At 48.3% G+C, this 25565-nt stretch overlaps 1 protein-coding gene across 6 annotated transcripts in view; it reads right to left on the reverse strand.

Moving 5' to 3' along the window:
* NHSL2 (NHS like 2) overlaps nt 1-25565 on the reverse strand; it is a 521573-nt gene that overhangs the window by 32936 nt on the left and 463072 nt on the right. For all 6 annotated transcript variants that reach the window (XM_073639613.1, XM_073639616.1, XM_073639615.1 and 3 more), the window contains one exon: nt 24612-24807. In XM_073639613.1, coding sequence (XP_073495714.1) covers nt 24612-24807 — 196 coding nt within the window. The remainder of the gene's footprint in view (nt 1-24611; nt 24808-25565) is intronic.

The raw sequence follows: 25565 nt of genomic DNA on the forward strand, positions 1-25565 counted from the left end.
ATTGAGATGTGTCATTTTGTATAGTGTATGTATACTTCTGGTATCAACTGTATATGACAAATTTCAGAGAAAGCCAAAAATTCTGCGTGCAGATAATGGAACTGAATATTCAAGTAATGAGACACAAAGCGTTTTAAGGAAAAATTGAATTGTATTTGAGATCACTGTACCATACAACCCTGAACAAAATGGTGTCGCGGAAAGAGGAAGCGGGCACTTTGTGAAAGTGGAAGAGGCATGATATTTGACACAGATCTGCCAACATTTTGGGATGAAGCAATCATTACAGCTTGCTATCTTCAAAACAGACCACATTCAGGACTCTAATGCCAATATCTACTGTATAAAAGATGTTTGTTGGACATTTGGACATCAAAACTGCCCTTTTAAATGGTGACATTGAAGAGGACTTGTACTTGACTCAACCTGAGGGTTATATCAAAGAAGGTGAAGAGAATCTCATTTGCAAACTACAAAAATCTCACAGACTATGTGGATGCCTACAGGGCTGATGATTTAAGCGATCGTAAATTTATAAGCGGCTATTTGTTCAAGCTTGGAGAAAGTTCAATTTCTTGGTCTAGCAGAAAACGGGTGTCTGTAGCCTTGTCATCTACAGAAGCAGAGTATGTGTCTGCAGCCGACACAAGTCAAGAAGTAATTTGGTTAAACCAATTTAGGCGATCTTGATAAGCCACCAACTGAACTGATGGTGATTTATTAAGACAACCAAGGATGCATTAAACTTGTATGCAGTGAGAAGATCAATGCGAGAACCAAACACATTGACGTTAAACATCATCACCTGCGTGATTTGATAGAACATGGCAAAATTAAGTTTGTTTATTGTGAGACTGAGCATATGATAGCTGATATTATGACAAAGCCACTTTCAAGAGCCAAATTTGAAGAATTCAGAACCACTATGGGACTAACAGGATAAGTAGTTGTTGACTGGGGGTGTTGGAGTAATGCTTATTATTCTATATATTGCAACAACTACCATTTACTACTGTCTAATAGTGCATGGTTTTCAGTATCCAGCAATAGTGTTATGTTGCCAGTAAAGCACTGTGAAAAAAAAAGAACTAGGAAGTTCCTGCTCACTGTGTGTGGAGCTGGAGCACATTTTACTTTCACTTTGCAAGCTGACAAACAAGATGCTAGGATCCTAAGCTATACGAAATACCAGTTGTAAGTGGTGTTATCTTTGTTCCTGAATAAATATATATTCACTGTTGAATGGCTGGACAGTACAAAGATTAATCTGAATCTGAAGCGGAAGTGATGACTGACAGCAGGGCTGGTGCCAGAGCACAGGAAGCGAAGCAGAAAGGCATAAAACAACATGAAATTTGGCGGAAAAGGAATATGGGCTTATTTAGGGGCATTATCCTTAACCATTTATGGCAAAATCAGCAACTGAGTCAGGGTAAGGGATAACTGGACAAACGATCTATAACAGATCAGTGTGGCTCCGACACCCTGCATCCCCACCAATAAGCTGTTATTCGCTCTGCCAGCAGCTGAATGTAAAGATTGAAGGTAACAGTGGAGAGGCACAGATCTGTCCATAGAAGAGGTGCTGATCTGTAGCTCCTGGCAGCGACTGCAACACAAAGAGCAGAACTCGGCTGTTCAGCTCCGTTCAATGGTGAGATTCAGCTGCTGCTAGAGATTTTAGCTAATCAGTAGGGATGCAAGGTGTTGGACCCCCACTAATCTGATATTGCTGATAAGGATAGGTAAATGATATTATATGAACAGACAGCCCCTTTTATGTGTAGGGCCAGCTTAAATAAGGACAGCTCTCAATGCAGCAGATTTACTGTGGATTATTTGCAAATCAAAGTACAATATAATACACATGAATTGAGTTTAAGAACCCCCATGCACATGCAGTGGAAAACATGAAGGCTTATTCTATACACCATTTTGTTTTTTTAATTGCTTTTTGTATAGGGTGAGGTCCACCTCAAAACTTCCTCTAAACTTTCCATGCATCCCATTCAGATTTAGCCAGACTTTGGCCTCAATCAGACGTCCGTACGTACAACAACAGACTACGTTTTTTCAGTGTTTCAGATCAGATATTCATCGTTTGGTCAGTGTGTCAGTTTTTAAAATGACTCTTATCTATGATTGACTCATATGCAAACAAAAGAATCAAAAAGCTTCTCCCAACCATTGCAATGTAGAAAATGAAGGGTATCTGGACTGCACACAGATGACCCACAGTCTTGTATGGGCAATTTTGGTGTCTTAGACATGTCTCTGTGATTTAGTTGTGGAGAAACAGTCTTGTGAACAGCACCATAGACTCTAATGGGCATTTGTAATTCCATGAAAAATGTTAATTTGCTATGTGGACACAAGGCCGAAGACTGCTAGTTTTATATATATACTTAAGTTGAGATACAGACATCAATTGAGTTGCAGGATTGGAAGGAAATTTATGTTGTGTACTGTAGCAAAGCCAGATAGCGCTGGGTTAGATCCTAGTACTGCAGGTCATGATTGGATGAACCGGATTTGTTTTGGCTAAGAATCAGGACCTGTGTTCACTAGGTGTTTGTCAGTCTGTTGGATGTTGTGCAGAGTCGAGTGCGCTGCTGGTGAGTGGCCAACCAAAATGTGAGCTGTAGCTGGGAGAGAGACATGCCAGAGTCTCTCTCTGAATGTAGACTGCACGGGTCAGCTAGGAGAGCTGAGCAGTCTGTGTGTTGGAGCTGCAGAGTAATGTGTGGAAGCTGCAGCCTGTCCAGTGTGAGCTGTGCATTTAGATGAACACTTCTGTTTGGCGCTGGAAGCTGCTGGAGCTCAGGCTGAAGGGTATACTGAGACTAGTGGGAGCGTACCTCTTCTGTGTATGAAGTTTGCTCTGGGAGAGGACTGTAATCTGTTCAGGTGAGTCCATAATGACATATGTGCTCTGCTACATGAATAGTTATTTGCTGTGATATCTTTGTGCCCATAAGAGGCTATTTTTGGTTTTATGAAAGCAATAAAACTGCATGTTTGGACCAAACCGCATTGCCTGTGTGAATGCTACCTAATGCCTACCTGAGAGTGTGAGAATCCCTACAGTACTCAAACACGCAAAATTAGTAGTTTTCTTGAATAATTTGTAGCAATAATGTATCTTTAAACTGATGTAAAATACATTATACATCTATACAATGTATATGTTGTGTTATGTGTAAGGGACTTTGAATGGCCTTTTCTTTGCAGGTACGGGAGGCTGTGGAGTGGTAACCACGTTGCTCCGACATGTCCCAATGGTTTCAGAACTGCAATCTGTACATTGTAAAAGAAAAGCTGGACAGGACCTCAAGACTCTGTGGCCTAATTTAATCCAATGGGAGGCTGGAGAAAGTGCTGTACGTAATAATGTATAAAAGTCTCAGAGCTGTAATTATTGTAGCCTGGAGCCAGCAGAGACAATTCATACAATATTCATAGAATACGCTTCATATCATGGACCCCGAGAGAACAAATATGATGGTTCTAGTAAACTGTCCGTCAGCTGATATTATCTGAAAGACAGGAAGGTATTTTCATTACATCTGGATTGTGTTTCAGGAAACAGTACAAGTTTCCTAATAATAACTATTTTATGTTTTCTCCTGAAAGAATAACAGGAAAGGTAAAAGAATGCCTAGGTTATGCCGAGTCTCTTCTTTTTGGCCAAAGATCTGTATAATATGTTACATTGGAATATCATGGCTTATTTTCCACATCTGACAGCTTCGCCAATGTTACCTAAAATGACCTTTAAATGAACAAAAAATGGCCCACCTTATAAAGCTGACCAGTCTGCGGTGTCTGGTCAAGAGTGCCAGACCCTTGGCCAGTTTTTGCATACTCATATAGCAAATGTTTTTGAAAAAGGAGAAAAAATGAGTTTTACAGCATAAAGAACATAGTTTTATTAGGTAAGATTTGCAAAATAGCACATACAAAATCATTTCATATAAATCACAATACAGGGGAAATAAGGTGTGTAGTGCCAAGTGTCAGGGTGACACGCGCCTCTTGGGAAAGAGTCTTGCGAAACGCGCGTCGGGGCGCGTCATCCGCATCATCACCAGTGGTGTGGGGGTCCCATTTTCTCCTTTTTCTAAAATAACCTTTGTATATTTAGAAGGTACAAACAGTAGGTATATTTTATAGGATAATAATTTATATCTTACAACTTGTGTTTTTACCATGACACAGACTACTGTAGAGTGTCTCCAGCGAATAGCATTAGGATGGATGTGATTAGCGTACACACAATGTAACACATAAATAGTATATTCTGGGGGAATTACTAGAGACTATTGAACCTTTTGAAGTTTTTTTCCAAAAAAAATCAATTTGCAGTGAAATGATTTGCTGCAAACAACAAATACTGCAAAACCTCCAATTCCTTGAAAAGACACGTGTAATCCTCTGATGTCTCCTAGGACTGTATCCAACCCCTTTTAACCTGTTTAACATAAACACAGCCTTATAAATGTCAAAGTGACCTCACCATAGAAACAGATGGTAACCCGGTAGTAACCAAAAACCCATTCAATAACATAGTCCACGGACAGACTTTTCCTACTTTTTAAAATAAAATAAACACTCTCAAAAAATTATCCCTCATAGTCATTTGTAATCAGGTAGATGGTTCTATACAGAACACAAACTGATGGTGTTGCTGTCAGAGGCAACATCTGTGACAGAGACAAAGTTATATGCAATATATTCCAAAACACCCTCTATTCCTCCCCATAAATACACTTGTCAGAGGAAAATGAGTAGACAAAAAAGAAAAATTCTCAGCTCACCATTGTAGGAAACTCCGACTGAGTTTCATTGCTGAAGCATGGGATACCGTTCCTGCTTAACGTGGAATGAACTTGCACAAAAGATGGAAATCCAGCTTCAGCGGTAAAATATAGGAAAACTTTATTTCATCACTTTAAAAAGTGTTATTGGAAAGAGGATATAACCAAGAGAGTGAGGAAACCGAACGCGCTTCGTACGCTACTTGTGTTCTTAGACTCGGGACAGAGTCTATGTTCTTATATCCTCTTTACAATAACATCTATATAGATGTATAATTACACCATGAAGTATTTTTAAGGTGATGAAATAAAGTTTTCCTATATTTTACCGCTGAAGCTGGATTTCTATCTTTTGTGCAAGAGGAAAATTAAGCCAAATGTGACCTGAGTTTGGTAGAATTACTACCTGGATGGTTGGTTCCAGTGGTAGTACCCAGGGTATCTTTTAGACGTGTGCGCACCTGCCAAGGTGTCTCATGACACGTTGGGGTTTTTATACGGACACATCTTTTCAGTCCTTTTTTTTGTGACACCTATGACTGTCAGCCTATTTTAAAACTTGAATAAACTTCCAAATTGCCTGAAGGTTAAAACCGGAAGCAGTTGAAAATCTGAAGTAGATAAAAGAAGTTGGAAAGACTGCACAGCAAATGTTTTTTACATTTCAGTGCATATGTTTATGTTTTAGTGTTTGCTTAGTGCTTTTTCAGGCAGGTTACAAAGTGAGTCCACCTAAAAAAGATGATGTGTGCACAAACCCTAAGACTTTAGCTAGTGGCTCACACAATCTTGGCTGTGGTATAGGTTTAATTTTTCTTTTAAACTACCCAGGCCATTGCCATTGTTACTTTTTCTTTTTCCCATATATTTATGTGGCTTAGAGAAAACGGATGGTAACGAGTAACCAACAGTCCACTTCATAACAAACTGCACTAACAGTTTTTTTAGGCTACTGAAATTTAAAACCGTCCAAAAATTATCCCTTTTTGTCCGCAGATGCCTGCCTTGCTGGTGGCATCTACCGGTGTAATATTGGATGATTACAACAAGGAAGGCTGCAAAAAATATATTTCTTTTTTTACAACATTTACACTTTGTGAGGTAGTCAGTCGTGTTTATGTTTCTTGAATGTGGATTTTTTTCTTTTGCCTTTAAAAATAAAATTAAGCCAGGAAGCGCACTCTATGACACAAGCCTGGTTTCAAAATTTTTCTAAAGAAGCAAAATTAGGACAGAGGGGTAATAAATCGCCCTCCTTGTTTGCAGTGTGTGAACAATAAAAACCTTCTGTTTTTTAAGTGCTGAATATCTCATATCAATCACTTCACAGTCATACTGAGTCACTATAGCACCTTCCTATACCACTTAAATCTTTGTATAATAATTCACAGACTGACACTACCACTCCCATTCTTAATGTGCTTCAGCATAACGCCACAATCATCAGAATTCGAATCAAAGTCGTTCCGCAGCAGATCCATCTGCTCATCACTGCTTAACACTTAGGCCCCAATTCATGAAGGTATTTACACCACAATTCTAACGTAAAACACTTTCAAAAGATATAAAAGATAATATTCAGCTAATTGCCATCACTATTTTATAATACAATTTATTTTGAATTGCAGTCAAATGTTATATGGATGTTGAGAAATTACAGATCAATAATATTCACGATGGCAAATATATTCAGGACACATTAAATTATGAATTTATATCACCTCGATTTCTGACTAAATGTTAATTTTAGAAACAATTGTGGAAATAGCAGGGAATACTAAATAATGTTTAGTATAAATGGAAGATTTTTATCGTGGTCCCTTTTATCTTCTCGAATAAAATCAATTGATTTAACTCAATGTACAAACAGCGCCCATTGCGGTCCCTTTTAGTTTATCAAAAAAGGGACCGCAATGGGCACTGTTTGCACAGCGAGTTAAACCAATTGATTTTTGGAGTGGTAGGAACATTAATATGTTTTCACATATGAACTTACTTTTTATAACAGTCGCATTTTTTTTTGGGAGTCGTTTCAGTTCCCGAATTCTAATTTTTTGGAAAGAAGAAAAATACCCTTTTGAGGACTTTATGTTCATTTTTAAATCTAAATCAATGTTGTATGGGATTTACATTTGAAATACACAATATTTAAATTAATTTTCTTCATTTGAAAATGTGGGTACATCTTGACGACTACATCCAAAATGGTATACACAGAATGCTTACTTTTACGACCAACCTGTTACTATTGGCAAACTTGGCACCTTCCAACCCTCAAAAACGGAATTTCTGTAGGTTCACATACAAGCCATACCAGATACCAAAAATCAGCATAACAGTCACTAATGTGATAATATGTGACAGAATTCCTGAATGATGACAAATGAGAAATAACATGCCCCATCCTATTCTAATGAATGCTGGAGACAATGAAATTACTTGTGAAGATTGATAATTAACTGTGTGGAATATCAGCGCTTCAGAAATTTGTGTCAGGACTGAAAGACTCCAATGGAGACTGGACTGTACCTTCATCTGTTGTTCCAACAAGACATCTACATAATATGTATAATGGTGGCTAATATAGGAATGAAGTTGACGCACCCCTGGGCCTGTGTCGCACAGCGTTGCGCATGCAGGAGCTTACCCGGAGCCGGATCTGTTGAGGGTTGTAGTCTCGTGGCGGTGACCCGGTCCGTGCCCAGGGAGTCAGACTAAGTGGCATTGTATTAGCGGTAGATGTTGGACGACTACGCCACCCGTTGAATGCAGCGAAGGAGCTGCCGCTGCAGGGCAGACCGCTGAGGCCGGTGGTAGGATTGTGCAGCGTGATAGTGTCACCCCCAACGGGAGGGGTATGGCCTCAGGGCAGCCGACGTGGATGATGGGGGTAGCAGGAATCACTCAGAGACGATGCGGTGTAGTTCAGGGTCTTTACTGGTGATAAAGATAGACCCTCCCGGAGTACTGGCTAGCGATCGGGGCCTGGTCAGTCCTTGAGCAGATGGGATCTCCCCTGGCCAGGCGGAGTTGTAGGCCTCCCAAACTGACTGTACTCTTCTGGCTACCTTGCTAGAGGCGGGTATAAGTAGCCCACGTCCCTGAGTGTACCGTGTGGTGCTCACCCGTATGGCCGGTGACTCGGGGCCTTCTAGTAGCTTCCGCTCCACGACGGCGGTGCTGGTCCCACGCGTGTGACCGTGCCTTCGGGTTTCTTGGCCAGAGGACCTGAAATCCCCTGCCGGTCGGTTTCTGCTGCTGGGTAGGAGTTAGTCCCCACAGCCTCGGACTCCGGGTCCGGTGATAGCTTCCCAGTCAGGGCGAGCTCTGCAGCTGCCAGCCCCTGACTCCTTATAGCACTGCTCCCACAGAGCTCCTGATGTTCTTTTCCTATATCTGCTTCTCTTCTCTGTCTCTACTTCTTCTCTACACACTAACCCTGCCTCAGCCCTAGGTTTATATAGGGGAAGTTCTTCCCCTCCCAGGACTGGGCAGGAGGTGTGGCATGCATAGGATCCCTGACCAAGAGACCTCCCACCTGCTCTCAGACATAACATTGCTGTTACTGTGGAAACCAGACCCCTGGGGTGCCACATTCCCCCCTAGTGAAATTTAGTACTCCGGGACTAAACATATTTTTAGAAAAACATAACAAGGTATAAACAATAATAATACAATAAGAAAAACACATAAAGATGGTTACGGCGTGTCCGCAACCGGGTGCATTTTTGAAGAAAAGCAAGGTGTCCATTTCACCAAAACAGGGAGACGTAACCAGGTAGGGGTCTGTCCTGCCCCGAGTCCTTAACAGTCTTTAGTCCATTCCTAGGTTACGCTCCAACCAATTGTACAAGGATTCCCGGTAAATCCACCAAGGACTCCTAAAAATAACTAGAAACACATAATTATTTACAAGTAACAGACAGGTGACCACAAATAAAACAATTTAAACACTTCAAATCCTCCAACGTGCGGGTAACTGGCCTCTAGTGGCCCTAGTGGACCTACGGAGCTGACTGTCTGGCCCTGAACTACAGGGTGTAGGAGCTGTCAAGGGTAAACTGGGCAGCTGTCTACGGGCTCTTTGGCTCACTAGGGGTACGGCAGGCTCACTATGAGCAGAGGGTTGATCCTCCTGTTCTGCTTGTGTGGAGTCTGCTGCCTCCTGGACCGGCTGCTCTTCCAGCTCTACCTGTTGCTCCGTAGGCACTTGGGATGCTGGTTGGAGGAACGTGAGGACGGGTACCACAACTGCACCATTGACTTGAGTCCAGGACCGAGGGAAGGCTCCGAGCACAGTACTAACCATATCTTCCCTTTCCTCTACGGGTCGAGGGTCTTCTTGCTCTCCTTCTGGGTTCCGTAGCTGTTCGGGACACTTCTTCAGGTGATCCCGGGATACAATGGCTGTGGTTTCCCCTCCGTCTTTACTGATGGTACAGACCTTTGGGTTCTCGTGGCTTGAGGGCAGTACGGTGTACGGGTCCTCCCACTGGTCGTCCAACTTGTGGAGCCGTCTCTTCCTCTTCAAGACCTGCTCTCCGGGTACCAGGGGAACAGCGGGAGCATACTGGTTGTAAGTTTTCTCTTGTCTTTCCCTAGCGAGACAGAGACTTTGCTCCACGCTCTCCTGTACTTTCCGGTACTGCTGCTGCCTCTCTGTGTCCCAGTCTGCTTCCGGTGAAGTGTCCTCGGGTGTCAGGACTCCCATCTCCAGGTCAACAGGTAGCTTACCAGGCCTTGCCCTCATTAGGTAAGCCGGGGTACAGTTGGTGGAACCTACAGGGATGTAGTTGTATAGGTCCACCAGGTCGGGCAGCTTCTCAGGCCACAGACTGCGTTCTTCCAGGGGCAACGTTTTCAGAAGATCCATTACCACCTGGTTCATTTTCTCACAAAGTCCATTAGTTTGCGGATGATAGGGTGTCGTCCTTATCTTCCGGCAGCCATACAGATTGCAAAATTCCTGGAAGACCTCCGCTTCAAAGGCATGTCCCTGGTCCGTCAGCACTTGGTCCGGGTACCCGTGTGGACGGCAGAAGTGCTGCTGGAAGGCTCTAGCTGCTGTTTGAGCTGTTAAGTCCTTAACGGGGACGACAACCAAGAACCGGGAGTAATGATCCACAATGGTTAACGCGTAGACGTAGCCACTTCTGCTTGGGGTCAGTTTTACATGATCCAAGGCTACCAGTTCCAACGGCTGCTTGGTGACGATGGACTGAAGGGGGGTCTTCTGGCTGGCACGGTCCTTCCTTCTTAGGTTGCACGGGCCACAGTCTCTGCACCACCTCTCGATGGTTCCCCTCATGCCTACCCAGTGGAACCGCCCGCGCAGCAGGAACTCCAGCTTCTTCCATCCGAAGTGTCCAGCCCCGTCGTGGTATGCCTCCATCACCATGGCTGCGTCTCTTCGTGGCACCACTACTTGCCAGATTAGTTCATGCGTCCGGGAGTTAACCATTCTGCGGCACAACTTCCCCTTGTAAAGGAACAGTCGACTCTTCTCAGCCCACAGTTGTTTGGCTTCCTCCGGAGCGTCTGGGTCAAGGCGAGCCTCTGGCCGAGTCAGCATCTCCTTCACCAGTCGGACGGCAGGGTCACTGTCTTGTGTTTCCTCCCAGTTGTAGTGAGGCAAGGGGTTAAACGTAGCGGCTTGCTTACTCCTTACCCGATGGGAATACTGGATAGTCCCATGACGGTGGAACGCGGGGAGTTCGACTTCTTCCAGTCCCTCTGGATCTTCTCCTACGTCCGGTAGGTTTGGCATCCTGGACAGGGCGTCCGCGTTGGTATTGGAGCGTCCTGCCCGGTATTTGATTGTGAACTCGTAGTTGGACAGACGGGCCATCCATCTCTGCTCTAGGGCACCGAGTCTTGCCGTGTCCAGGTGTGTCAACGGGTTGTTATCCGTGTACACGGTGAACCGGGAAGAAGCGAGGTAGTGCTTAAAGCGTTCGGTGACTGCCCACACCACTGCCAGGAACTCTAGCTTAAATGAGCTGTAATTCTCAGGGTTTCTTTCGGTGGGTCGCAGTTTTCGACTGGCGTAAGCGATTACTCGTTCTTTCCCCTGCTGGATCTGGGACAGTACGGCTCCTAGCCCAATGTTACTTGCGTCGGTGTAGAGGATAAAGGGCTGGCTGTAATCAGGGTGCGCCAGGATTTCATCCCCCGTGAGGGCCATCTTCAGCTGGCGGAAGGACTCTTCTTCTAACTTCTCCCATTTGAAGGGCGGCTTCTGGTTCTTGGCCTTCCGGGACTGGCCTATCAGGAGGTCCTGCATAGGAGCTGCCTTTTTGGTGAAACCGGGGATGAATCTGCGGTAATAGCCTACCAACCCGAGGAACTGCCGCACTTCCTTTACACTGGAGGGACTTGGCCATTCCTTAATTGCGGTGATCTTATCAGGGTCGGGAGCCACTCCGTCAGCGCTTACCACGTGTCCCAGGTACTGCACCTTTGGTTTTAGGAGGTGACACTTGGAGGGTTTTACCTTTAGGCCATAGTTTGCCAGAGCTTCGAACACTTCCGCCAGGTGTTTCAGGTGGTCCTCATAAGTCTTGGAATATACGATGACATTGTCCAGGTACAACAGGACCGTCTCGAAGTTTCTGTGGCCCAGACAGCACTCCATTAATCGTTGAAAGGTTCCTGGTGCGTTACAGAGTCCGAACGGTATGCAGGTAAACTCGCTAAGTCCCATCGGGGTGGTGAATGCGGTCTTCTCCCGGTCCGCTTCTGCTACAGGAACCTGCCAGTACCCGCTAGTGAGATCCAAGGTAGAGAAGAAGTTAGCAGATCTTAAAGCAGCCAAAGACTCCTCTATCCTTGGTAAGGGGTACGCATCCTTGTGTGTGATACGGTTGATTTTCCGGTAATCTACACACATCCTCATGGTGTTGTCTTTCTTTTTGACTAAGACTAGTGGAGCTGCCCAGGGGCTACAGCTATCCCTGATCACCCCAGCCTCCTTCATGTCCCTAAGCATCCCCTTGGCGTGTTGGTAGTGTGCAGGGGGTACGGGTCGATACCTCTCTTTTATGGGAAGATGGTCTCCCGTGGGGATGTGGTGTTCTACCCCCTTGACTCGCCCGAAGTCTAACGGGTGTTTACTAAACACTCTCTCGTACTCTTGAACCACCCGATAGACTCCCTGTCTCTGGTGTGAGGGAGTGGAGTCAGTACCCAAATGTAGTTGCTGACACCAGTCCTCCATTGTTTCCTTAGAGCCGTTACCTTCCTCCGGGGAAGATGGAGGCAAGGGTTCTACGGACTGTATGGAATTTTGATTGATAGTATACAATTTGGCTAGCGTGGCATACCGGGGCAGGTACACTTCCCTCTTCCCGATATTTATTATGCGAACGGGCACCCTCCCATGGCGTACATTGACCACCCCCCGTGCTGTCAAAATGGTGGGCCTACTGTCTGAGTAAACTGGTTCTACCATTGCCTGGTAATCTCTACCTCTCAGACCAATAGCTGCCCGGCACCAAATCATCATTTCACTTTTTGGGGGCATGGCAATAGGAAAAGGGTCACACATTCTTACGCTACCAATCTCACCACCGGAGAGTTCTATCTGTTGCCGTCGCATCAGTGCCCGGATCTCTTTCTGGAGCACTCGCTGCTGGCCGGAGCTGGCGTTCTTGGCAACCTGCTGTAAAAGGAAAATCACCTCTGCAAGACAATTTTCAATTACATTAGTTCCTAGAGTTATCTTTGGGTGACTCTCGTGCTTGTCAATGTCTACAATGATCAGTCCCTGTGCCGCCAATTCGACTCTACCGATTTTAATGGTCACCTCTTTAAATCCAATCTGTGGCACGGGCTGACCATCGCTGGCGATGATACTCAAGTCGTTGTCAGGGTAGCGGGTGATATCCGAGTCATTCCAGTACTGCTTGAAGAGCACGTACGGGATAGTGGTAACCTGTGACCCGGTGTCCAGTAGGGCACTCATGGGGATGCCATCCAGTACCACAGGCAAGACTGGACGTCCTCCCACATATTTGTCGCGCCAGTTCGATGAGCCTGATGATCTTTTTCCTGGGGTTTGGCCCTCTACCCCAGGTTGTGCCAGTTTAAAGGACAGTACCTTGCCATATGTCCGGGTTGATTGCAGCGGCGGCAGATGGGTTGTCCGTCCTCGTTGTATCGGTCGCTGGGTCTTCCTCTGGCCGGTGGGGTCCTCCTTGGTCGACGCCACGGGATGTCCTCCGGTCCGGATGCCAGCTGGATCTTCCCTGGAGTGGAAACCTGTAAAGACTGCACAGTTCGGGTTAGCGCGGCAACGCTTTTAGCTAGCTCTTGGACCTGATGGTGCAGGTCTGGAGCCGGGTCATTGTTCAAAGCCTGCGCATCAGCTCCCACAGGCCCTGCCGACAAGGGTGCCGCCTCCTGGTGGTAAGTGGTAGTGGGGCGTCTGTGGGTCACAACGCCACCTGGTGCCGGTTCTCGGAGCACCCGGATGGCTCTGTCCTTGAACTGTGCAAATCCCAGATGAGGGTCCTGTAAGGCCATTGCCCGCAACTGGGTTCAGTGGGCATTGCAATATAAACCCTCTATAAATTGTTCAGTCAACAGCCTGTCCTCGTCTCCCACGCCGTCAGGGTCGGTCTGCTTAATGGCTCTCAGGGCCTCTTGTAGGTTCAGGGCATAGTCCCTTATACTCTCGTGTGCTCGCTGCTTGCACCCGTAGAATCTAAGCTTGATCTCGGCTGAGGTGCGGGTATCAAAGGTGTCCCTCAGCCGGGTTAGTATCCCTGCAACAGTCCTCCCCCCAGGTGGCCAGGACTTTACCTCCCTTTGGGCTGCCCCGGTTAATTGGGCCACCAGGATGCTCACTTTTTGCTCTTCTGTGAGGGGATACACCTGGAAGAGGCTATCCAGCTTTTCTCTAAAGTCATGCAGGGTATGTGACTCCCCTGAGTACTGGGGTAGCCAGGCCGCTCCCGGGATATAGGGCATGGTGAAAGGCATGACTGCAGCAGCGGTGGCGCTGGCGGGGGTTGAGGCAGTGAAGCTCTCCTCCGTATCCGACATCTTCCTCCCCCCTAGTGGACCGTGGCCTACCTTACGATGATCCTCTTCCGTAGGCCGCGGCTCCGCAGTGGATCGTCAGGGTTGAGGACCTTCCGTCGCGCTCCTGTGACGTCGGCGTCTGCTGGGCTCCTTCCAGGACCTTACGCAACGTCCGGACGTGAGGCGGGGCTTCAGTTCTCGCGCGCTTTCGGAGTCCACGCCCCTCTTCTTCCCGCGCGGCGTCTTCAAGATGGCGTCCAACGGCGGGAAAACTCCACGGATGGCGGGAAGAAGGCAGAAGATGGCGCCGGATGGCGGGAAAACTTCGCGGATGGCGGGAAGAAGGTAGAAGATGGCGCCGGATGGCGGGAAACCTCCACGGATGGCGGGAATCTTCACCACTGGTAAGTTTGAACAGTCTTTTTCAGGCACGCAGTACCCGGTGGTTGCGGGCACGAGATCCTGCCGACTACGCCAAAAGTTGACGCACCCCTGGGCCTGTGTCGCACAGCGTTGCGCATGCAGGAGCTTACCCGGAGCCGGATCTGTTGAGGGTTGTAGTCTCGTGGCGGTGACCCGGTCCGTGCCCAGGGAGTCAGACTAAGTGGCGTTGTATTAGCGGTAGATGTTGGACGACTACGCCACCCGTTGAATGCAGCGAAGGAGCTGCCGCTGCAGGGCAGACCGCTGAGGCCGGTGGTAGGATTGTGCAGCGTGATAGTATCACCCCCAACGGGAGGGGTATGGCCTCAGGGCAGCCGACGTGGATGATGGGGGTAGCAGGAATCACTCAGAGACGATGCGGTGTAGTTCAGGGTCTTTACTGGTGATAAAGATAGACCCTCCCGGAGTACTGGCTAGCGATCGGGGCATGGTCAGTCCTTGAGCAGATGGGATCTCCCCTGGCCAGGCGGAGTTGTAGGCCTCCCAAACTGACTGTACTCTTCTGGCTACCTTGCTAGAGGCGGGTATAAGTAGCCCACGTCCCTGAGTGTACCGTGTGGTGCTTACCCGTATGGCCGGTGACTCGGGGCCTTCTAGTAGCTTCCGCTCCACGACGGCGGTGCTGGTCCCACGCGTGTGACCGTGCCTTCGGGTTTCTTGGCCGGAGGACCTGAAATCCCCTGCCGGTCGGTTTCTGCTGCTGGGTAGGAGTTAGTCCCCACAGCCTCGGACTCCGGGTCCGGTGATAGCTTCCCAGTCAGGGCGAGCTCTGCAGCTGCCAGCCCCTGACTCCTTATAGCACTGCTCCCACAGAGCTCCTGATGTTCTTTTCCTATATCTGCTTCTCTTCTCTGTCTCTACTTCTTCTCTACACACTAACCCTGCCTCAGCCCTAGGTTTATATAGGGGAAGTTCTTCCCCTCCCAGGACTGGGCAGGAGGTGTGGCATGCATAGGATCCCTGACCAAGAGACCTCCCACCTGCTCTCAGACATAACATTGCTGTTACTGTGGAAACCAGACCCCTGGGGTGCCACATCATTATTAGAGATGATCGAATCGATCCCCTGTGAATTAACCTTGAATCTGAAATACACAGATCATGGCAACTTTGAACAATTTAAAAGCAAACTAAATCATAAATACATAGATAGGGCCTAATTAAGCTAGACAACCAAAAAGGAATTAGACCCCTAAAAATCAACTTTTATTAATATTTCTAAAAGCACATTGGACTTATTATGGAATAATATCAGACATACATCCTATAGGGTGTACACAATATGGAGGGTTGCTCTTTGTTCAAAAATGAAGGGTTTCAGCCAGGAAACAGTGCACAGAGATCTATCAAATCCCTGGTTGTTCCTTCGTCCTGTCCCTTCCTGGCAGCGGAGGTTGGCACCCTAATTTTTACTGCGTGGTGCCCCCGCTCAACCTCGGTATCCCTTATTGCCCTAGTATATCCTATTCTAATTTGAGGACACAATACAGATCATTTGAAAGATAGAAAAAAGTCATTAATGATGAGTGAACCTGCTGGCCCCTGCTCAGTACTCGCCTGACCATCTCACTGCTCAACAAGCTCGGCGAGTATTTCCGGGGCTGCTCGGCGGGAGCTCGGGTCCCCTCCCTGCATGTTTGGTGCTCTTTACAGAGCCAATGAACATGCAGGGATTGCCTGCCACTCACTGTAATGCCGTAGCCATGTTGGTTGTGGCATTACAGTGATTGGCTGGCCGCACAGCGTCATCAGGTCTATATCAGACCGGGCGCCGCCATGCTCCTCACAGTCACTCCGGAATCAGGCAGTGTAGGGAGAGCTGCTACTGAGTGAGAGACAGAATTAGCGGTGTAATAGTTAGATATTATATGAGCCCCATATAATGCTCCACACAGAATAATGGACCCCATATAATGCTCCATACAGAATAATGGACCCCATATATTGCTGCATATAGAATAATGGACCCCATATAATGCTCCATACAGAATAATGGGCCCCATATAATGCTCCATACAGAATAATGGATTCCATATAATGCTCCATACAGAATAATGGGCCCCATATAATGCTCCATACAGAATAATGGACACCATCTAATGCTCCATACAGAATAATGGACCCCATATAATGCTCCTTGCAGAATAATGGGCCTCATATAATGCTCCTTGCAGAATAATGGGCCTCATAAAATGCTCCATACAGAATAATGGACCCCATATATTGCTCCATACAGAATAATGGACCCCATATAATGCTCCATGCTGTATGGGCCCTATAAAATGCTCCATACAGAATAATGGACCGCGCTCACGGGTATCAGAGCGCGCCGGTGTGCCAGACGGTGAGTGGGCCCCCCCGCCTGCTCAGGGCCCCGGCATTTGCCTGGGTGCGCCGGGCGCTGACGCCGGGCCTGGTCATGGCAGTGGAAACTCGTATGTGTGGGAGTTCTTTCGCATGTTGCAGCCAAATTATTCTTAGCTGCAGGCTTTTCTGGAGGAAAATAAGATATGGCCATGATGTCTTGCATAAAGTAGAAGCTACAGCTCTCCGTCACCCCATGATGCAACATCACCCGCCCATTTGGGAAAAGAAAGCTGAACACCAAGCTTCCCGGCAAAAGCTCTGACATCTCAGGAATCGGATGCACATGCTTGGTTTTTTTTTTCCTAACTGAATTTGAGGCCTGCAGCGTTTTTGTAATCTGCAGCAGTCACTTCTTTCAGCTTTTTTTTCACCCATAGAAAGCAATGAAAAAGTGCAAAAGACGATGCAAAAAACACTCAAAAACAGGTTTACTGCATTTTTGCACCATTTTTACCTGTGTTTTTGGCAAATAAATGTAACTTTATTTAACATGCACTGTAGACAAAGCACACAAAAAAACACAGCTAAGAAACGACAGAAAAATGCAGGAATACTCTTGTTTTGAATGCAGTTTTTTAACTGCCAAAAAATACTGTACAAAAATATGCTGCAAAAAAGCTGCATGTGAACATAGCCTAAGAGCTGATAGATTATTAGGGAAATAGCATAGAAAAATAAAGGCACAGTCAGGGCCGGCCTTTGGGGCGTGCCAGCTGTGCAACTGCACAGGGCGCCTCAAACTTGAGAGTGAAGGGGGGCGCTGCGCTGGCTCCCTCCCCGTCGGTATTTTTCTTATGGAAGAGCAGAGAGGGAGCGCCCAGCGTTTCTTCTGTGCTCAGGCGCCGGCGCCCCCTCTCTGCTCTGAAATGTCCGGCCGGGACCCGGGCGCGCTGCACTCTCTCCTCCTCACACACAGGGGCGGAACTACCGCCCGTGCAGCCGGTTCATTGAACGGGGGCCCCGAGGGAGAGGGGGCCCCTTCAGCCTCCAGCAGGGCCGCCATCAGGGCATGACTGCCCTGACTCCAGTATGGGGCCCGGCCGGTAGGGGCCCCCTTGGGGGCCCCCCTCTTGTGTGTCTCTCTCCTCATGGGGCCCCCGGCCCCATGCTAAGCGCCGGGGCCGGAACATCTCTGTCATGATTTCTCTGACTTCCGGTCATGTGACGGCACCGTCACATGACCGGAAGTCAGGAGAACCTGGTGTCATCGATTTGGACGAGGATTCTGCAGGGATCGCATGGGGGTAAGTATAACAAGTTTTTTTTTTTTTTTAAATACAATTTACTAGGAGTGGGGGGAATGGGAGGTGCACATGTGGGGGAGGGGAATGAGAGAGGTGCACATGTGGGGGAGGGGGATGAGAGAGGTGCACATGTGGGGGAGGGGGATGAGAGGTGTGCACATGTGGGGGAGGGGGATGAGAGAGGTGCACATGTGGGGGAGGGGGATGAGAGAGGTGCACATGTGGGGGAGGGGGATGAGAGATGTGCACATGGGGGGGATGAGAGAGGTGCACATGTGGGGGAGGGGGATGAGAGAGGTGCACATGTGGGGGAGGGGGATGAGAGAGGTGCACATGTGGGGGAGTGGGATGAGAGAGGTGCACATGTGGGGGAGGGGGATGAGAGAGGGGCACATGTGGGGGAGGGGGATGAGAGATGTGCACATGGGGGGGTGAGAGCTGCACATGGGGGAATTGGGAGAAAATGAGCTGCACATGGGGGAATTGGGAGTAGGGGGATAATGAGCTGCACATAATGAATGTGGGGTGGGGGACAGTAAATGATGATGGGGTGGGGAGAGCAGGACATGATATAATGAATTGGGGCAGGGGGTGCATGTAAATAATGAATGCGGGGAGCAGGAAGTATAGAGTAGGGGGCGTTGCGGATGCAGGAGTGTAACTGGTAACAAATTGGCGGAAAGAGTAGAGGTTCTAATTAAATTATATATTAAGTGCCTATTTACAGTTAATGGGGGCACCGTGGTGGATTACAATTTATATTTGGAATGGTAGGTTGTATAATAACTAACCATATATTGATGGTGGATACACGTCTGTATTCAGCTGCGTAATGTAGAAGTTGGGGAATGTGCTCTAGATAACTGTGTTATTTTATGCAGAGACGAGTCCTGGCTGGAAGACGTAATGGCGGTCTGTGCTGGATGAAGGAGAAAAGCGTAGCTGAAGGACTTCACCTAGAGACGTCACCAGTGAGTCAGTGTATTACATGTACACTTACACTATATACTATGTACCGGGCTCCTGTGTATAATGTCACTGGTGATCACTGTATTACCTGTACACTGACACTATATACAGAGCTCCTGTGTATAATGTCACTGATGATCACTGTATTACCTGTACACTGACACTATATACAGAGCTCCTGTGTATAATGTCACTGGTGATCACTAGATTACCTGGACACTTACATTATACATACCATGTATAGAGCTCCCGTGCATAATGACACTTATGGTAATATTAGTAATGTGGTGGTAATATTAGTAATGTGGTGGTAATATGTGGTCTGGTCATGGTGTGGCAGTTTTTCCCCCTTCTGTGTGGTATTATTCGGTCACTATGTTGTGGTAATATGTGGTCTGGTCATGGTGTGGCAGTATTCCCTGTATGTGGTATTATTGGTCATTTTTAAAAAAAAATGTATATGACACATTCCCTTAAAGAAAACTAAATAAAAATATATCTAAAAAGAGTATTGGATATTTTAAGAAAATTTTAATAGGTTAGAGTAGGGCCCTGCCAGAAGAGTCTACCTTATCGTGGTGGCGGCTTTAAAACTTTTCAACTTTTGTTGCTTGTTATTACTTGATCATTTGATTAATAAAAAATGCACTTGTTGTTTTCACCTACATGAGTTTAATTTTTTTTCTTTGGGGGGGGGCGCCAAGAGGGATTTCGCACAGGGCGCCATATACCCTAAGGCCGGCCCTGGGCACAGTAAACTCCTCTATTTGTCTGGTTGTACGGTGTGATCCCAGAGGACCTCAGATGTGTAGATAGGAAGGGGACACATCGAAGAACTGTCTCCAGCCGAACATTAAGCTAAATCTGCAGGTCCTATCATGCTTAATGTGACTCTGGCTCAGTTTAGGCAACTTGCAGAAATACTGAAATGTGGGGAAGTAAGAAGCTGTACAGACCATGCTATGGCTATTCTATGTGCATTACGTATAGAGCATTGGCAAGAGCTGTAACATCATAATGGTCCTTACAGTTTTGAGAATGGAAACTGCATCTTGCTTTCACTGACACACAGCAGGTGAAATAAGTATTGGACACGTCACCAATTCTCTAAGTAAATCTATTTGTAAAGGTGCTATTGACATGAAATTCTCAACAGATGTCAATAACAACACATCCAATCCACACAGGCAAAGAAATCACCACCATAGATGTCCAGAAATTATGTGTAATAAAGAGAAATGACACCGGGAAAAGTATTGAACACATGTAGAACGAGAGGAGCAAAAAGCCCTGGAAAGTCCTGGCACCGGCTGAGATCTGTCAGTCATTAGAATGCGATCCGGCCCCTTACTGACCAATAATATCAGCTGGTTCATCTGATGGCCAATAAAAGGGTGTCTCATTACCAAGGGGCCACACAAGAAACATCTCATGATGGATAAAACCAGTAAGCTGTCTCAAGACCTTTGCAACCTTATTGTTGAAAAACATACTGATGACATTGGTTACAGAAGAATTTCTAAACTAATGAAGGTTCAGTGAGCACTTATTTCACACACTGTATCTGTCCAGTGGTGCACAACAGTCCCTAGCTGAGGACTCAGAAGATTTGAGGGGGAAGGGCAGAGTACCAACTAGAAACATTTGCTTCCTGTCATTACTAGGATTATGCTTGCAGCTGCCACCAGAGGAGAACCTTACTTACAAATATGTACAAGTAGAGAGGTTGGTCATTTTCTCTTGTTAGTGCAGCTTTCTCACACACACTGATCAGCACTTCTGTCTGTACAATGGCTGCTGATAGAGAATCATGTGACCAGACCTGTCCATCAGCCTCATTCAGTAGAAACTTAGCTTTACTATGTGTGTTTTACAACTGGAGGAGTTGATGCACAGGCCTAATTACTGCTCCTCCACCAGCAGCCATTGGAGGAGGCATATGAACATGCCTGGTCACTGCTCCTCCACTACCATCAACCATTGGAGGAGGCAGATGGACAGGTCTGGTCACTGCTCCTCCTCCACCAGAAGCCATTGGAGGAGGCAGATGGACAGGTCTGGTCACTCCTCCTCCACCAGAAGCCATTGGAGGAGGCAGATGGACAGGTCTGGTCACTGCTCCTCCACCAGCAGCCATTGGAGGAGGCAGATGGACAGGTCTGGTCACTGCTCCTCCTCCACCAGCAGCCATTGGAGGAGGCAGATGGAGAGGTCTGGTCACTGCTCCTCCTCCACCAGCAGCCATTGGAGGAGGAAGATGGACAGGTCTGGTCACGGCTCCTCCTCCACCAGCAGCCATTGGAGGAGGCAGATGGACAGGTCTGGTCACTGCTCCTCCTCCACCAGCAGCCATTGGAGGAGGAAGATGGACAGGTCTGGTCACTGCTCCTCCTCCACCAGCAGCCATTGTATGGACAGGTCTGGTCACTGCTCCTCCTCCACCAACAGCCATTGGAGGAGGCAGATGGACAGGTCTGGTCACCGCTCCTCCACCAGCAGCCATTGGAGGAGGCAGATGGACATGCCTGGTCACTGCTCCTCCACCACCAGCAACCATTAGAGGAGGCAGATGGACAGGTCTGGTCACTGCTCCTCCTCCACCAGCAGCCATTGGAGGAGGCAGATGGACAGGTCTGGTCACTCCTCCTCCACCAGAAGCCATTGGAGGAGGCAGATGGACAGGTCTGGTCACATACTCCTCCACCAGCAGCCATTGGAAGAGGTAGATGGACAGGTCTGGTCACTGCTCCTGCACCATCAGCCATTGGAGGAGGCAGATGGACAGGTCTGGTCACTGCTCCTCCTGCTCCTCCACCAGCAACCATTGGAGGAGGCAGATGGACAGGTCTGGTCACTGCTCCTCCTGCTCCTCCACCAGCAGCCATTGGAGGAGGCAGATGGACAGGTCTGGTCACTGCTCCTCCACCAGCAGCCATTGGAGGAGGCAGATGGACAGGTCTGGTCACATACTCCTCCACCAGCAGCCATTGGAGGAGGCAGATGGACAGGTCTGGTCACTGCTCCTCCACCAGCAGCCATTGGAGGAGGCAGATGGACAGGTCCGGTCACATACTCCTCCACCAGCAGCCATTGGAGGAGGCAGATGGACAGGTCTGGTCACTGCTCCTCCACCAGCAGCCATTGAAGGAGGCAGATGGACAGGTCCGGTCACATACTCCTCCACCAGCAGCCATTGGAGGAGGCAGATGGACAGGTCTGGTCACATACTTCTCCACCGGCAGTCACTGGAGGAGGCAGATGGACAGGTCTGGTCACATACTCCTCCACCAGCAGCCATTGGAAGAGGTAGATGGACAGGTCTGGTCACTGCTCCTCCACCAGCAGCCATTGGAGGAGGCAGATGGACCGGTCTGGTCACTGCTTCTCCACCAGCAGCCATTGGAGGAGGCAGATGGACAGGTCTGGTCACATACTCCTCCACCAGCAGCCATTGGAGGAGGCAGATGGACAGATCTGGTAACATCCTCCTCCACCAGCAGCCATTGGAGGAGCTGATGGGACAGATCTAATAACATCCTCCTTCACCAGCAGCCATCGGAGGAGGAAGATGGACAGGTCTGGTCACTGCTCCTCCTCCACCAGCAGCCATTGTATGGACAGGTCTGGTCACTGCTCCTCCTCCACCAACAGCCATTGGAGGAGGCAGATGGACAGGTCTGGTCACCGCTCCTCCACCAGCAGCCATTGGAGGAGGCAGATGGACATGCCTGGTCACTGCTCCTCCACCACCAGCAACCATTAGAGGAGGCAGATGGACAGGTCTGGTCACTGCTCCTCCTCCACCAGCAGCCATTGGAGGAGGCAGATGGACAGGTCTGGTCACTACTCCTCCACCAGCAGCCATTGGAAGAGGTAGATGGACAGGTCTGGTCACTGCTCCTGCACCATCAGCCATTGGAGGAGGCAGATGGACAGGTCTGGTCACTGCTCCTCCTGCTCCTCCACCAGCAGCCATTGGAGGAGGCAGATGGACAGGTCTGGTCACTGCTCCTCCTGCTCCTCCACCAGCAGCCATTGGAGGAGGCAGATGGACAGGTCTGGTCACTGCTCCTCCACCAGCAGCCATTGGAGGAGGCAGATGGACAGGTCTGGTCACATACTCCTCCACCAGCAGCCATTGGAGGAGGCAGATGGACAGGTCTGGTCACTGCTCCTCCTGCTCCTCCACCAGCAGCCATTGGAGGAGGCAGATGGACAGGTCTGGTCACTGCTCCTCCTGCTCCTCCACCAGCAGCCATTGGAGGAGGCAGATGGACAGGTCTGGTCACTGCTCCTCCACCAGCAGCCATTGGAGGAGGCAGATGGACAGGTCTGGTCACATACTCCTCCACCAGCAGCCATTGGAGGAGGCAGATGGACAGGTCTGGTCACTGCTCATCCACCAGCAGCCATTGGAGGAGGCAGATGGACAGGTCCAGTCACATACTCCTCCACCAGCAGCCATTGGAGGAGGCAGATGGACAGGTCTGGTCACTGCTCCTCCACCAGCAGCCATTGAAGGAGGCAGATGGACAGGTCCGGTCACATACTCCTCCACCAGCAGCCATTGGAGGAGGCAGATAGACAGGTCTGGTCACATACTTCTCCACCGGCAGTCATTGGAGGAGGCAGATGGACAGGTCTGGTCACATACTCCTCCACCAGCAGCCATTGGAAGAGGTAGATGGACAGGTCTGGTCACTGCTCCTCCACCAGCAGCCATTGGAGGAGGCAGATGGACCGGTCTGGTCACTGCTTCTCCACCAGCAGCCATTGTATGGACAGGTCTGGTCACTGCTTCTCCACCAGCAGCCATTGGAGGAGGCAGATGGACAGGTCTGGTAACATCCTCCTCCACCAGCAGCCATTGGAGGAGGCAGATGGACAGATCTGGTAACATCCTCCTCCACCAGCAGCCATTGGAGGAGCTGATGGGACAGATCTAATAACATCCTCCTCCACCAGCAGCCATCGGAGGAGCTGATGGACAGATCTGATAACGTCCTCCTCCACCAGCAGCCATCTTTTGGACCGAACTGCAGATCAGTTTGTCAGGAAAACTGCACTAACAAGGGAAAGTGGAAAATCCCTTAAATATTGACTTCAGTCAAAACCATATAACTATAAATATAGTGAGGTCTAATCATGGGATTGTAGGGAGAAAGAATTTAAGCTTTAAGTAGCAGATCCCAGGTGTTAATTGACCTGAGGCCAGAGAACTGTTCGTCCATATAGACACCTGCCTACAAGTCCACAGAAGGTAAGTTTCCACCAGACGGTCCCTACCCACATTGTGAACACAGATACTCTCAGAAGAAAGTTCTTGTATATTGGGAGGTTCCTTATACCAGTCAGCCACTTGATTGTTCTACTAACAGTTGTGAAATTCCCATTACAATTCTGAAAGTGAAGGTAAGGCTGATGGTGGTCTATTGGATATTGCTTTCTTTTCTTTGCCATACTTGATGCTTTCGAACAATTTCATCAATCTCACAACCCAAGCAAACTCTTCCCAAAAGTTCCTGGTCATTGCTGGGAGTTTTGGTCTTTTGGGGGGGCCTTTTCTGAGCCAGGGTTAAATATCCTGATTTTGATCTTTAAAATGAAAGCATATATGTTAGCCTTGTGCAAGTCTATTTCTACTCACTCTATCACAAGAAATTTTTTAACAAAAATGGCGGCAGGAAATTGACATAGAACTGTAAAGAGATACATTTTAAATCACTGTGAGATTTTTGTAACATACCAGATACATTAATGGGCACAATATTAGTCTGGATGGAGTTGGACTGATGCCACCGTCTCTCTTCTGGGATAGGAAATGGGAAAGCTTTAATCCAGGCCACCTGCTTATCCGGGGTGGTGGGCAGACTCAGACACGTCTCCCGGGGTCTCACTCCTACACTCGTCGTTTCATCTTCACTTACTCTTCTGTTGGTTGGCTGTTGATATAACACATAAAGTCTTAAAACAAGGGCCAAAATGTAATTGATTTTACGCCAATATCGCACTTAGCTACCATATCTCACAGCTAATAGCCTAGACACCGATCTATCATTACAAAATTATAGATAGAAAAGTTTTAATCCTTTCCCAATTAAAAATAAAGAAATAACAATAATAACAATTATTATTATTATTATTAATAATATTATTATTAATAATAATAAAAACATATATGGTATCTCCGGGTCAGTTAAGGTCTTATCTATCAAATTATAAAATTAATTAACCAAAATGTCAAGAAAATCTAAATGGCAATATTGCAGGGACCAGAGCCAGGGCCGGGACCGGGGCCGGGACCAGAGCCAGGGCCGGGACCGGGGCCGGGACCAGGACCGGGGCCAGGACCAGAGCCAGAGACAGAGCCGGGGCCGGGACCAGAGCCGGGGATGGGGACAGAGCCGGGACCAGAGTCGGGGCCGGGACCAGAGCCTGGGCCAGAGCCGGGGCCGGGACCAGAGCCAGAGACGGGGCCAGAGCCAGGGCTCAGGCCGGAGATGGAGCCGGGGCCGGGACCAGAGCCAGGGCCGGGACCAGAGCCGGGACCGGGGCCAGGACCAGAGCCGGGCCGGGACCAGAGCCGGGGCAGAGCCGGGGCTGGGGACAGAGCCGGGACCAGAGTCGGGGCCGGGACCAGAGCCTGGGCCAGAGCCGGGGCCGGGACCAGAGCCAGAGACGGGGCCAGAGCCAGGGCTGG

Source organism: Phyllobates terribilis, unplaced genomic scaffold (assembly GCF_046119375.1).
Source record: "Phyllobates terribilis strain yellow unplaced genomic scaffold, ASM4611937v1 Scaffold_7__3_contigs__length_470593459, whole genome shotgun sequence".
Lineage (NCBI taxonomy): Eukaryota > Metazoa > Chordata > Amphibia > Anura > Dendrobatidae > Phyllobates > Phyllobates terribilis.